Raw genomic sequence first — 16,149 nt, forward strand, 5'->3', positions numbered from 1 at the left:
CACGTCATCAAATTTAAACTCGATGTGGGCGACCGGGTCAGAGTCAGCAAACAGCGATTAACGTTTGAAAAGTCATACCTTCCAGCACGGTCCGAGGAAATTTTTACCGTAGCGGACCGCCGGGCAGGTCTCCAAAGACCGATTTATAAGCTGAAAGATTTTTTAGGCGAGGATATCAAAGGTTCATTTTACGAAGAAGAATTGCAAAAGGTTTGCAAAACTGACGATCTGTACCGAGTGGAGAGGGTGATCCGCAAGCGCCGGAAAAATGGGAGGACCGAATATTTCGTTAAATGGTTGGGGTATCCGTCGAAGTTTAACAGTTGGGTGAGTGATCTTCAATAAGACGGACGCAATGGCATCGTCATCCACCCAGTTTTACGTCACGTTACCTAGTAATTCTAGTATGTCACTGTACCCTAACAACGTACTGACGAGTTACACGACGCGGCTTGTGAAGCAAATCAATCTTAAAGGTAATTGGGAGGTCGCTCTCACTGAAATTCACTACCCCTTTTCTTGGTATAATGTCACGGATAGAAATAACTCTTTTAGTTACAGTGAACGCGGTCGCATTGTAACTCACGCTAGGATATCGCAGGGCTTCTACAAGTCAGTGAAAGAAATTATTGATGCAATCAGCGGGGAGATGACAGAAACGGCCCGGCACAATATCACTATCGTTTTGGATGCATATACCGGAAGGGTGAAGATACAAGTCAGAAACGGCGCCTTCATTTACTTTGACGATAATTTAAATCGCATGCTAGGATTAAAGCTCCAAAAGGTGGCCGAGAGCGTGGAAGGACATTTACCCGTTGACGTGAATGGAGGGTTTTACGGTATGTACGTGTATTGTGACGTTGCCGAGAATCAACTGGTGGGGGATGTGAGCGCCCCGCTGCTGCGGGTGGTTCCTGTGCAGACCTCTGACGTGGCGCAGGGAGATGTGGTGGCTCACTCTTTCAGCACGCCTCATTACGTTCCTGTAAAAATTAAAAACTTTGAAGTGATTCAGATGGGTATAAGGACTGACACGGGTGAAAAAGTGGCATTCTAGCGCGGGAAACTCACGGCTACACTTCACTTTCGGAGAGCTAGGCCTTCGTTATTTTGAGCGAAATGGACTACGAGAGGTACTACAGACATCAGGTGGGAGGCAGTGGAAATTTTTTCAGAGGAGCGCCCATTCAGAGAGGATACGGACTCGGAAATATTTTAGGGGGTCTTTTTAGATCGGCTTTACCCGCGATCAAACAGGGAGCAAAAGTCTTGGGCAAACAGGCCTTAAAGACAGGTGTGGAGATTGCGTCGGACGCACTCGGCGGACAAAATGTAAAGACGGCGACTAAAAATCGACTGAGACAGGCTGGATTGGCAATGACGTCACGCGCCTCTCGGAACCTTAGCAAAAATTCAAATAAGCGCTCGGGAAGTTTAAAAAGGAAGGCACCCAGCACTTCGCTCAGAAGACCACCTGGCAAGCGAAGGAAGAGGACCCCCGACATATTTGACCGTTAAATACAACGGCATTCATCAGCAAACACTCGTGCGAATGCACCAAGTCTAAATTGGATTTATTTGCTGTTCCACCCACACAAACCTCCATCGTCAAAGGACAATGGGTGCAGTACAACCCGCTTACCAATATTGTGGACTCTGACTCGATAGAATTCAACATCACCGGCTCCACAGACCATTACTTAGATTTAGCACATTGCCTTTTAAACGTGAAAGCGAAAATTGTAAATGAAAATGGCACTGACCTCGGCGACGGTGTCCCCGTGGGTCCCGTCAATCTGATGCTCCACTCCCTGTTCTCCGAGGTCGACGTCACGCTCAACGACAAACTCGTCTCGTCTCCATCAAACACGTACCCGTACAGAGCTCTGCTGGAAACCCTGCTCACCTATGGACCGCCGGCAAAGTCATCGCAGCTCACAGCCTCCCTATTTTACAAAGATACGGCCGGCAAAATGGACAACGACGATCCGACAGCAGATGAAAATTACAACAAAGGTCTAAAGAAAAGATACCGCATGACCAAGGAGAGCCGTGTCGTTGATCTTTTTGGACCGGTTCACACTGACATATTTTTTCAAGATAGGTTTTTATTGAACGGAGTCAGTTTAAAGCTGAAGTTTCATCGTAGCAAAAGTAGCTTTTGTTTAATGTCGTCCATGGCCGATGCCAATTACAAAGTTAAAATTTTGGAAGCTTCCCTCTACGTGAGAAAGGTGGTCATCAGTCCGACCGTGGCTCTGGCGCACGCAAAGGCATTGCAAAATGCCACGGCTAAATATCCACTGCGCAGAGTAGAAGTCAAGACTTTTTCCATCCCCCAAGGAAATCAATCTTTTACCCGCGAAAACCTGTTTCTGGGACAGATCCCCAAGCGCGTGGTGATTGGCATGGTGGATAACACGGCCTTCAACGGCGACTATCATAAAAACCCCTTCAACTTTAAACATTATGGACTGAATTACCTTGGACTCTACGTAGATAATGAACAGACACCGTGGCGTCCTCTTCAGCCAAAATTCTCTGGGAAAGACGCATCTTACATGATGGCCTACCAGACCCTGTTCTCGGGTATAAAGAGATAAACTCGTGCGCCCTAAGGACCCCATCCCACCCGGAAGACGCGGAGGAGTGGTCTACAAGATACCATGCGGTGACTGTGGCAAGGTATACATCGGCGGAACTGGCAGACCAATCGGCGAGAGAATCAAGGAGCACCAACGCGACGTGAGACTCTCCCGTGTGGAGTCGTCAGCGGTAGCCGAGCACACCTGGGGAGCTGGTCACCACCCCGATTGGGACAGCGTGCAGTGCGTGGACCAAGACCAGCATTGGTACACAAGACGCGTCAAGGAGACCATCCACATCCGCCTGAATAGACACAACATCAACAGAGACAGCGGCATCGACATCCCCGGTTTCTGGCTCCCCACCATCCGCCAACACAACCACCGGAGCACCGGAGCGCAACGGAGCCATACCGAGGACACGCCCCTTCACGCCCATGAAGTGGAGCAGGCGACGCCCGCTGAGGTCACCTGTACTGCGTCCGTAATACACGGCGGGGGACACGCGGAGGACGCGGTCCGGCGGTATATAGCAGACCCTGCAGCATCCAGACTTCAGTTGCCTGATGAAGGCTAGCAGCACTAGCAGCCGAAACGTCGCTACCAGCAACACGACACCGCGAGTCATCGATTATCTTTTTACTGTATTTTTTTTTTCTTTCACCGGCATATAAACTTCAGCTGCTCATTAGATGTAGCGTAATTAATAACCTAGTAGGGGAAAAAGAAAAAGCGAGTTGATAACAAGAAACGCGGAAAAACAAATTTCAAAACACCTGTTTTCTTTTACATGATTTTTATCTCACATACATTTATTTATTAATGGACAGAAATAAAAAACCGCCACTTGTATACAGAACCTTTGTGTCTTTGAGCGTTTATGTTGAAAGTCATGCTTTGTCTTCCATAACTTTGACATATAACCGGTGTAATTAACGAATAATGCTTTGTAAATTATACACCGATTTGCAAGCATACATATGTTGCACCCCGGGTAACACAAAGTGTTACACCAAAGGTGTACATTAAAAGAGTTTCACTCTGTAAGAAAAGGAACAGCACATGGACGCTAGTGAGTTGAGGTGTTGCAGTCGATGTTCACTCTTCAAAATGTAGAGTCAGAATGACTCAGCTAACTTTACATCATACATGAAAACCATTTAACAAAACTCAGCCTAAATAGCATCGAATCAAAGTCACAAAGGCTTGTTTACATAGAAACTCTGTTTACAAAAACAACCTATTTCTCCAGGAAATCATCAAAACACAAACTGAATCCAGAAATCGATTCCAGAATCGATAAAATATCGATTCAAGCAGAAGGTCAGTGTCACAGTATAATCGATTCTACAACCTAAATCGATACTGAACCTGCTCCAAGCACTGACTGTTTATCTCAGCACTTCCTGGGCCCTAATTATCTATGCATGGCTGGCTTTCCCCATGCTGCACACAGAACTAATGGAGAAGTCTGCCTCATGGCCTCAGACAAAGGAAACTGGCAGAAATCCAAACTGGTGAGGCCAACTTCCCAAACATTCTCATACTTTAAAATTACATATCTCAGCTTCTCTATCAGAATTACACACGCTGGATGTAAGAATCTGTCCTTCGGATGCTTTACATTATTATCGTATCCAATTCTAGCAACCAGGTTGAGGAAGGACTGCATTTTAGGGTCAACAAAAATATAGGTACAAAAGAAGGAAAAACATGAAAAGTCTATCACGCCGAACCATAATTCTCAACCAGTGCCTTTCCTAATTACAATCACTACTGTACAATAATTGCCCATATTTCATACTTCAGTCTATGAGTAAAAGCAGGGAAAGTTCTTGGAGTCAGAGAGTGAAGGGAAAGAACAGCAAGGTTCACAAAAAAAGAAAGATAAGAGTTCAGTAACAGAGTCTAAGCACAAGAAATGGAAAGAATAGAGACTGAAGAAATTACAATACATCTGGGCAAAACTTACTTTTTCTAAATATCTACATGAAAAGGGACCTTGCATTGAGAGAACCATACTCCTTTGTTCTCCGGCATATTCTGCCCATGTGCTCAGTCCAAATGTCTGAGTTCTTCAACCAGACACAAATCTATCAACACAGTTTAAACAAATCATAGGCAACATCCGATATAAAATGCTAATTAAAGTACAGGAGCATAAATAACCAGACAAGTTATAGCCAAAAAATAAGAAGTACAACATACCTGTAAGAAAAGGAACAGCACATGGACGCTAGTGAGTTGAGGTGTTGCAGTCGATGTTCACTCTTCAAAATGTAGAGTCAGAATGACTCAGCTGAGGACAAAGACTCCAACTCCTCATGCACTAGGCCCATGTGGCTTCCAGGAAAGATTATGCAACAGGTAGTTTCCCAACTGCTGTTCCATGTCACATCCCACATCAGTGCACTCACTGTACACTAAACAGAAGTAGGCTTACTTAAAAAAAAGGGGGGTCCAATAAACAATGAGAGACTGTGCCTCTGGTACACAACGGACATCTCAAGCTAATCTGTCCATGGTCTCTACACATACAGAAACAAAAATCCGGGAAATACAAATATTAATCAAACAGTTATCTTAAAGACTTTCCCACTGAAATCTCTGTTTTGATCGCAAAGGGGTGGAGGTGACCCTCGGTCGTTTTTGAGGTCGAAAAGGCGTGCGGCGCGAAATGGGAGTAGGAAGATCCGGTAATAATCGTTTTTCGAACGCGCCTTCTTGTTTGTATTTTCTTACAATGCTTCGCCGAGTCTCATTTCCAATAATGGTTTCGGGAACATTGGATTTTGGCACGCATAAAATACTGAAATCCAAACGGTACAAAATTTTTTCTACTCTTCAGAGTGTCGTTTACGAGGTCGACTATGTTTGAACCTTTAATTACATTTCCATCATACACAAGTTCACCACTCTTATTCCAAGTCATGACGTCATTATTTTTAAGATTATCCAACAACAATTTCGCTTTGCGCTTTAAGATTTTCGGCACGCTCTCGAGAATCTGAAAGTGTCAGGTCACTCGAGCCGACCTCGGTGGTAGTCTCCTGCCCAGCCAGCGGAGTTTCTTCGTCCGGTGATGCTGCTGCTGTTCGGCCGTCGCTAAGTCCCGACGACGGTGTGGACATTGTCACAGACATGGGCTCAGTTTTGCGAGCATGATCGTACTGTAGATACTTCTGCAGATGCTTGCGTTTGGAATGAGAAGACTTTTTCTCCGCTAGCTTTCTGAGATGTTGCTTGTAACGCGCCAGTTTTTTCTTCTGACTAGCGGTCAAAGGCACACGTCCTTTTAACACGTTCAGTGCACACTCGCAAATACAGGTCACGAGTTCTTTGTCAGCATTCTTTAAGATATTTTTTCTTCTCTTACCGGAAGATTTGCTCAAAATGTGCAGCGAGTGCAAATTGTCCTTCAGCCTTCGTGTCATGGTTGCAAATGAGGAAGACGAGCAAAAAAACCCCAGCTTATTTAGGAACATAGGCAAATGCCGTTTCTCCCGGGAAAATGTTGGCTCTCAGCCGGTATTCTTCGGGACAGTTTGGTTTCAGATCAATAAACAAGTAGGAATAGGGCTGGCTGGTGGCGTCTGCGTAGGCTTCTACCATGAAGGGGGTCTGTCCGGGGTACATCTGCTTGGCCAGGTGAACGATCTGCGATCTATCCCTGGGGTTTTTAAACAGGACTATGTAATGACAGTTCAGACTGACAGTTCTGCTCTCTTTGGACTGGTGAAATAAGTTCTGCACTATGTTTATCACTGATAGGTTCCGGTGATGCGATCCTTTCGTAAACAGTTTTGTAACTTCAGGGTCTTTCCCGCATTCGTGCATTAAATCGTCCAAAACCACTAGATTTCGCTGCGATGGGTCGATGGCCTCTGACCAATCCTCCGGCAACCCCTCCACAAACTGAACAGTAGGTAGATCGCGAGACAGTTCCTCGTAAGCCGGCTGATGCTGACCATAACACCACAAAATTCTCTCAGGTGCATCCACAAAGACATCGTGACGGTGTCTTATTAATTTACTGACTCATTGAGTCTTACCGCAGCCAGTGGGTCCCGCTACGCAAAATGTTGCGGGGTGTTGTAACTTCAAACCCATGAGAAAAAAATGATCCGCTACCCAAAATGCGATGGGAATTTATACCTTATAAAATGATGACGTCATAACGCAGAACATAGATAAATATTACTATATTAAACCGGTATTCTTTACAGCGTCAAATACAGGTGATTCAGAAATCAATTTGTGAAACACATCGCTGTCCACGATACTGGACATTTCAATTCCAAAAATAGATGATAAAATAGTCAATAGCACAAGAAGTAAAATTAACGCTACGATTCGAATAAATACAGGAGAACATTTAGAGCTGGGAGAACTCTGAGAAGGTATGATCGCCATGGTGCTTTTTGATCACATGTGAACAGTACGAGCCGACCGGGCTTTTTAAGACCTCTGATATCCGTAGGGCAGGGTGTTGAAATTGTCCACCACCACCCTCTTGTTATAACAGACCCTGTAGTCTTTGGAGAGTGACTTTGTGCTGATCGTTTTTGTTTTGGGATCCCGGGTGATATGACACGGATTGGTTATAGTGATGGGAGAGGCATTGACATCTTTTACCATGTGAACTACGGAATCAAAGTTTATCTGCTGACTGTTCCTGAAGTTTAACGTAAATCCTCGAACTTTGCAAGATGTTTTTCCGGTGTCTAGCTTATAGGCGTAATTTTTGGGTCCCCCCGAAACAAAACCCTGAATGTAATTACCATCTTCGGGGTCAATTTCATCTGTGAGCTCACCAAGGTAATCGCCCAGTGGTGGAGAGTACATTCCCGGTCGCTCAATGTAAATGACACTGTCAGTGTCGTAATACAGTACACGATCTTGCAGCTTTTCGAGGACGCTATACAGTTTCAGTCGTGCGTGTGCGGTTGTGAACTACGCTATGACAACGTTTGTTCGCGGATTAGGTTCTATGAATTCCTCATCGGCTGTAAACTGTAATTTGTCGGCAATTCTGTCATTAAAGAACTGCACGCTGTTCACAACCTTGTCATCCGCGAACAAAAGCTCGTAAAGCCTGTTTGGTTCGATAATGACTTCCGTTTGAGTCATGTTTACCCTCTGGCCGAACTTGCTCCAGAAACTGTTAAGCATGAGTTTAGCCAGTGCCCTAAGCCCGGGATTCGTGGCAAGGTTTTTGCGCTCGAGCAAGATTCCTTCTTTTTCCTCATATTCGCGAATGTAGCGCTCAATGTCTTGCTCATTTGTACACCAGCTGGGGATACCAGAATTTTCTTGTTTAATCTTCAAAAAAGCATTAATGTAACCGGCAAACAATCCCCCCGATTTGGAGGTCGGATCGTACTGTTCACGTCTATCAAAATGCCACACACAATCCACACTTTGCACTACATACCCTAATTCTACAGCCTTCTGAACTTCGAGGGAAACGTAAGTCCCTCTTAGGGTCCTCTCTTCCTCTGTGTGCCTACACGGAGTTTTCTGTTCCGTTTCGGCGCATGTTCTACACAATGGAAACATCAATTTCCCCGAGGCCCTGTAAGGCAAAAGCGGGTGATACAGCGTGGACGGAGGGAGCAGCGTGCATTTGATGAGCCCGTAATACTCTGACACGTCTCTGAAATTGTCAGTGATGACTTGGGGGTGCCCCACGGGATAAGAACAATACTTGTTGGTGTATGGGCACAATGAACAGAAATCAACGTATCTGATTTTCTCGTCGCCCTGTACCTGATAAAACAATCGCGTCGCGTTTGTTCGACCACCAAAGAACGCTTCCCTAGGATTGATCTGCTTTATTGAGGAATCGGTTACGCTTTCCGCCAGGGACTTGCGCAAATCAGCATCTTGCAACCCGGCATATTGACTGTCCCACTCACATTCCCAAATGTCAACATAGTCAAAATGGGTCATGCTCTTCACGTATGCCTTCTTTTCCTGAGCCCGTGTGTGCAAATTTTGTGAAGAACGTGGATGGTTTCTGGTCTGTAACACTTGGGGCACCCGTGCCAAAAACACCCATTGAACTCATACACCGTTTGCTTCTCCTCGCAATATCCGTCCACTTTGTATTTCCCGATTTTGAGTTCACCACCATTTCGAGCATGCCTGATGTGTGTACTTTCTTGACGGCTTACATAATTTAGCCACATGATCGCTTTATGAGACTGGTTTTCTGACGCAGTGTAGCCGTTAGGCGGCAAGACAGCTATGGTGTTTCGGGCCAGAAAATTACGCCGGAAGATTAGGCTACAGGCAGAGGCAATGGTGATTGAATGCTTGAAAGGATCTACACCCGGATCCTCTGGCCCTGTCGATGACACCTGCATGAACAATTGGCGAAACTGCACGCAGCAGCGCTTCAAAATGTCTACGTCGCTGATACAGTAAGAAAGTAATTCTGCCTGAAGGTCAAAGGGTTGATTGAGTTCTTCCTGGTTTTGATACCATGAATGAAATTCTTGCTTTCGCACTGCAGACATAGAATCGGGATCGTAATATCTAGGGGCAGGCATGGGTCCCACGTAATTCTGATTGGCCTGGGTGTTAAACAAGTGCGGAAAGAATCCCTTCTTCATTTCATCCAGTCCAAAAGTGCCAGGCAGCTTCGACAGGGCCATGGGAAGGAAATTCATAGAATCGATGACCTTGCGTCTGTACTGCGGGATATCTATACTCATAACTTTGGCACCGGTGTATACTACCGACGGAATACAAGCATTTTGAAACAGAAACTCTAGGAGGAAGTAGGAATCGTACCCTTTTGCGTTATGTGCAATGGCGATACAATTCTCTGTTTCGGGTGACATAAATAACCACTCACAAAATTGGGTCTTGGTTGCTTTGCCACTGAATACCTTACGGGACGTACAGAAGGGGCACTGAAAATCAGAGGGCTTCCCCGCACAAATTTCACAAACCATCTCGGCTACACAAAGATAGGGGAACGTGAGTGCCACTGTCCTGCGTACATTCAAAGTCGAAAAATATGTATTTGAGCGCCTGTTTTGCTTTTTTTTTCTCCTGGTTTTTTTCGACATTCCCCCGCCTTCTTCTTCTTCATCTTCCACATCAACATCTCCCCTATCAAGCTCATCTTCCGCGACTTCCCCCCTCTCAAACGCTCTAACGCGCAAATCTTTCTCTATGTCCTTATTGATCACCTTAATGTAGCACTTGTGGTCAAACCGGACCATCTCTCTGCAAGTCGTGCAAAACTTCTTTGTGCACACGTGTTTACCGCGCCTAGCAGCGACAGCGACACTCACGTACGCATCACATCGTTTACAGCGCTAAAATGATTGACACACGGTCTTTTTCCCTATCACTCTCGTCTTGTGATTGCTAAAACAGACCTCACTTTTGAAGTTGCGATTGCACTCGTTACAATGAATCCATTGGTCATTTTCACCCGTCTTACATCCAAGGGAGTAGCATAGTTTGCAAGAAATGTTACAAACATGGTTAGCTACGGCGCAGTTGTAACCAGTTTGGCACACATCGCAGTAATTACTACGATTTAAAAATCCCGGCATGGAACGAATAACGTCATAGTGCCCTTCGGCCAAATGAAGGTAAATAGTACGGGGTTTTTCCGGACCCTTGAAAATGCTTGAGTAGCAATGTTCCCTAGAAAGAACAACCAGTCTGTAATTTTCCAGTGCGTTTTGGAATCACTGGAGCTCATCAATCCCACCCAGCGTTCCCTCTACTACCCCTGCTCTCCGGTGCAGGTCTGCTACCAGAGGGCCGATGTGTTGTTTTCGACCCTTAAGGATGTAAGTCAGTTCATTGCCGTCTTTTTCCTGGAGGGCCCGACCAACAGCAATGGCCCGGGCAAGGCATGTATTTGTACCGTCATCTTGAATTTTAACGATACTTCGTTAAAGTGTGTGCATTGAATAAGAGGTACGTGTGAAAGGAATATAAAGATTACACCGGGATCTAGTAGAATAGCTGTGAACAGTTTCAATAGATCTAAAGTAAGAGGCAAAAGTGGAAGGGAGGAGGTTACGATAGAATTTGTACATGAAGATACCAGTTTGAAGTTTATGTATGTCAAAGACAGTAAGGGTGCGAAGTTGTGCAAACAAGGGTGCACTGTGAGCACGAGAGTGTGAGAGAGTGCATATTCTAATGGCACGTTTTTGAGAGACAAATAAAGAATGCAATTTGCGACTACTTGAATTCGCCCAGACGATATTGCAGTAGGGAGAGATACGGAAGAATAAGTGTGTTATATAATAAGACCAAAGAGAAAGAGTTAAGAAAGTGACGAAGCTTAGAAAGGACACCACTATTACGAGAGATAATTTTTGTAATAGAGGAGATATGCTCAGACCAAGAAAGATTATAATCAACAACAACCCCTAGAAATTTGGCAGATGAGACCCTTTGGATGGGAATATTGTCAATCATGACAGGAGACAAATTTAAATGGACGGAGGAAACAGATTTGCTGAAGAAGATGAAGCTAGTCTTTGTGTGGTTTAAAGAGAGTTTGTTTGATCGAAACCATAGCGAGACTTGAAAGAGTTCAAAGTTAAGAGAGTTGACGAGATCATCGTAGTTGGGATGAGTATGCAGAATAGTCGTGTCGTCAGCAAATAGAGTAAAGGAGAGAAGAGAAGAGGAACGATGAAGATCATTGATATAGAACAGGAAAAGGAGTGGACCAAGGATCGAACCTTGGGGAACACCATGCAGAATTGAAAGCCGGTCAGAGTCACACTTCAATACAGATGTATATTGTTGTCTATTATGAAGGTAGTTTTTGAACCACTGAAGTGCGACTCCTCTGATACCATAGTGTTCTAATTTGGCAAGGAGAATAGAGTGGTTAATGGTGTCGAATGCTTTCGAGAGATCGATGAACACACCTATGGCATAGAGTTTCTTACAGAGAGCATCTGTAACAGTGTCAATGAATTGAATGAGGGCCACGTCAGTGGAGTGTTTACTGCGAAAGCCGTATTGATTATCATAAAGAAGGTGAAAGTTAGAAGCAAAATCAAAGAGGCGATTGTAGACAAGTTTCTCGAGGATTTTGGAGAAACACGGGAGTAAAGAAATAGGCCGGTAGTTTCCGATGGTACAGGCATCTCCATTTTTGTAAATAGGAATAACTTTAGCTATTTTGAGATTAGAAGGAACCGCACCTGAAGATAAGGATAGATTACAGATGTAAGTGAAAGGTTCAGCTATAAAACAGATGGCCGATTTGATAACAGTAGAGCAGATGCCGTCAAACCCGAAACTAGCACTGGATTTGAGTTGCCTTCCAATACGGATGATTTCTATGATATCTATGATATCAAACTTATACGGAAAACAGCCAAAGTTGATAAACTGTAGATGGGAAAAAAAATAATAATATAAAATTATTTAGAGAATAAGAAGCGAAAATCAAACAAAATTAAAGTTCAGGGTAGTGCATGGCGGAATCCGAGCCAAACTTGCATGCTGTGAAGAATGCAGATGTGCAGATGCAGTATAGATGTGCTTAGGAGGCTCGGTAGAATTCAGCAAGGCCCCCCGTGCTGTTTCTCCACTTACCAGAGACGAATCTGTATTTCGTGCCAGACTTGTAGGCTTGGGATACTTGGGATGACCAGCGTCGTTTTTCTTGCAGGTCCTGACGAGTGAGGTCCTCTACGCAAAAGTATGGCTGGTCCTTGAGAACTTGACGTTGTTGCCGCAATACCTTGATCTTATCCTGATAACAGTTAAATTTGACCAGCAGGTGTTGAGGGTGACCAGGTGTCTTCGGACCGTCACGATGTGCTCTCTCAAGCTGTACATTTGACATGCCAAATTTATCTTGGAGCATGTGTTTCGTGAGGTTGAGACAATCTTCGTTGCGATCTTGAGGCATACCAATTATGCGAATGTTGTTCCTGCGGCTGAATCTCTCCAGTTTATTTAACTTCTCTGACTGATCAGCTAGAAGTTTTTCCAATCTGCCAACTTGGAGTGCCATTTTGTCCAGCTCCTTGACTTCCTTCTCCAGGTCGTTTATCCGGTTAGATTGGAATTCTATTGCTTTGTTGAAGCTTTCTTCATACCGGTCCATCCGTCTGTGCAGATCAGCTGGGCCCTGACGTATCTCTGTTAGCGCGTCCCTGACGAATCGCTGGAAATCATTGTCCACGGCCGGCGGGTGGTCATGGTGGGGATCCAGGCTCTGCGTAGGGTCATGGCTGGTCTGTTGTGGTGACACAAGATCGTGTCGATCCGCTGAAGAAGCTCGTCGGGTTTTGCATGATTTGGACCGCCCTGAAGGCATTTTGTTGGTCAATTTATCATCTAGATGACAGTGATAACATGATGGGCCGAATTGTAGCAAGCAACCGAAGGAAGAAGTAAGAAAAGGAGCTGTAAATGACGATTTTTTGGAGCTCAAGGAGGGAGACGTCTACATGTTCAAATTTGCATATGTGAATAAAGTGTCTTATCAAGGCCCGACACACTACTGACAAGATATATTACCAAGATATACCAGATTTATCTTCCAAAGTGTAAGTTATGCGCATTTATTTAGGCCTACATATCCAAAGATCCTTTTTAACTCTTACAAACAATGAAATTATTTTAGAAATTCGCTCTCCTCTTGATTTGTTTCCAATATGTTTCTTCCTAGGCTTGGCTCACTTCCCTAGGTCCACAATACGCAATATCTCAGCTTTATACAACTTGTTGAATATTATCTTAGGATACTGTGGGCGTCCGCTTCAGCCAGGCAGCCTGCCTCGGTAGTGGTTGTGGCGTCTCTGAGCCTCGGTCACAGCTTTCTGCCCAAAGGCCGGGGGTACTGGCTCTCCTTGAGTGTGCCGCTAACCCTCACCCGACTAGCTCCCGTTACTCCGTCTCTCACGGAGGAACCCTGTTAGTGAATAATTATGAGTGATCGCCCACATTTAATATTCAATGCTCACAACATTAGGTAAATTATTTTACCATGAAATAAAACTGAGTTTTGTGTGATGTCCTCCGATCGATTCTTCTATATTTTCTAAATGGTATTTCCTTTAGTACACTACATAACCCGTATGTCCCAGAACGAAAGAATTATAAAACTTACAGGTCTTGACGATCCTGGTTCCTGGCAAATCTTCAAACTCTCAAAAAATTACAAGCCGAGGTCTCAGCAGCTCCAGCGTTTCTGTGCTATGTAAGCATTCACTTAGCTCTTATTAGCTGGCAAAGTCAAACTCTTAAGTTGAGGCTGGCAAGGATCGCCCTCTCCTCGTATCGGTCTCTGGCTCGCCAGTGACAGAGAGTCTCCTTAACTTATCAACGCCAGAACCGGAAGGAAAGAAACTGCGACAAAGTCCCATGACTGGTGAATCTATTGTTTCCTACACTCTCGTGCCATTAAAGAAAAGATATTCATTGGCTCAAAGTTGTTTAACCAATCGTATGATGTATTCCTCTGCGTGAAAACCTTGATAATTAACATAATAATAGTAACAGGGCTCGTCAACCCTGAACGTTCACAAAGACTGGTTACCTTCAATACACTTGGCATAAAAAGAGGTACTGAAGTTATACTTCCAATACGTTTGGCATAAACAGGAATTATACAGTCATAAAAAACACACAAACATATAACGAATATGGCAAAATTCAGAAGACTTATCTCCCAACAACAATCCACCTTGTGACAGTGTAATTTTTTTCTGGAGTTCATGCTCTTATAATCATAAAAATGCTCCGATAAATCGAAAGCGTTTACAAGTTGGTCTGCTTGGTGACATCATTCAGTATTTGTTGAAATTGACGGGTGCACCCGCGCTCTGGACTAATTCCATTTAGCTGATTGATAAAAAAATATCAGTTGTTACCAACTTTAATTATTCTTGCTTGTAATATTAAAAGTCAGGACGTTGTTGTACCGGTATGGATAATTCCTTTGAATCTCGGCAATTTGTTCCAGCCAACCACCTACAGACGGTTTGGACTGAAGGCAACAGAAAGATCGAGCCGACGTATTTGTATGCCATCGGAGAGCAATGGTACAGATATAGAGAGCGAAGTTTCTGATCTCAGGGGTGAAGTCTTGAACCTTGGCAATTTCACGCTTTGTGAGATCATGCTTCACTCCAGAGATGTAAGATTCTAGAGTTTCAATCACAAAATCGGGATCTCTCTTTCGCCGAAGTCGTTTAATTTGTCTCTTCATGGTAGCAAGATTATTGATCAAATGCCTGCGTGTTTTTTTTCAAGGTGTGGATTTTTTTTCAAGGTGTGGATTTTTAGCTCAATGGCCTTAGCTAATAGGGTTTCGGGTGATCTGAAATCATCAGTCGACACCTGCGAAGTATATGAGTGATTATTGGCATTCGTCAGTGACGCTCGCTTCTGGCAACTTTGTACATCAGGGGGATTTTGTCTTCAGACTTCGTGGAAGACTGGAAACTTGGATTGGAGTAGCTCGTGATGAGCTCTTGTGGGAAAGGACCGGTACCCGTTCTTGGCAAAAAACTGGTAGGCCGACAGGCAGAGTTTGCTGGAGCACCACGAGGAAGCACTTCGATAATGGTCGACCGGGGAGAAATACCCTGTTGCAAATGAAGTGCCGATCGCAAAGTAACATTTTGGAATAAACTTTGAAATTGTTTAATTCATTAGCTTCACTGTAGGCCGATGGCTATAAAAAAAATGATGTTTCATTGCCCTGTACAGTGATTGGACTTATCGAGATGAAGCGGAGTGCAGAGGGTCGACATTCTCGTGGTCGGGATGGCATCGCCGAGTCTTGATTTTTCTCTCTGATTGGTCAATTGGTGGCTATTCCATATTCACTGGCACACGCGAAGCTCAAACTCAAAGGGGCAAAAATATTGTGGTCCTTGGGGAAAATCTGAATTATTGACTGAACTCTCAAACCTTTCCATCAAATATGCCAGAAATTTCATTGTTTATGTACTGTAAATATCCCCCACACTGTACCGAAAAGGTTTCAGTTATTTTTTACTATGATGCAGCCAAAAATAAGGAAAACGTGCAAATCCCTATACAAAGTGAATGGAGGGTTGCCCCTTTGTCCAGCCCCGAGTGCAATAAATGGAAAACCGACGACCAATAATTCCTTTGCAGGCCTGCGTTGAATACTAGCTTGCATTGGCGACTGTCATTTTTACCAGAAGTTAATCTGTTCGGACAAACATTTCTGAAGACATGCCATACTCATGGAGAAAAAAGTACTTGAGAATAATCATGGAGGCGCTTAAAAATTAAAAGAATCAGTTCATCAGCGGCCAACCTGACTCCCACGCCAATACATTACAAGCATATAAAATCGCCTTTTCGCATGGCACAAAGCTAGCAGCCGCAAAAAGCAAGTAGTCAAACACCCCAATAAACAAACGCCCACATAGGCCTATAGGCCTACGCTCATCGCAGACACCATCCGAACTTTTGCGCCTATGCGGTGAGTACCAAAAGACTGTCAATTTCAATTTCAAAACACGCCCTCTCTTGTTCCTGCTCGGAGCGGATAGAGCACTGTTTTAATTGTTTA

The 16,149-nt window shown here is 44.3% G+C and overlaps 1 protein-coding gene across 1 annotated transcript; it reads right to left on the reverse strand.

Annotated features, from left to right (window-relative positions):
• Positions 1–12,063: 12,063 nt before the first annotated feature.
• Positions 12,064–13,046, reverse strand: LOC147796795 (uncharacterized). The gene has a single exon (XM_087145899.1). The coding sequence runs from the start codon at positions 12,910–12,912 to the stop codon at positions 12,130–12,132; it is 783 nt and encodes a 260-aa protein (XP_087002025.1). The 5' UTR covers positions 12,913–13,046; the 3' UTR covers positions 12,064–12,129.
• Positions 13,047–16,149: the final 3,103 nt, after the last annotated feature.

This window comes from Acanthaster planci, linkage group LG14, assembly GCF_054643075.1.
Source record: "Acanthaster planci isolate LZ-2023a linkage group LG14, COTS_SCS, whole genome shotgun sequence".
Lineage (NCBI taxonomy): Eukaryota > Metazoa > Echinodermata > Asteroidea > Valvatida > Acanthasteridae > Acanthaster > Acanthaster planci.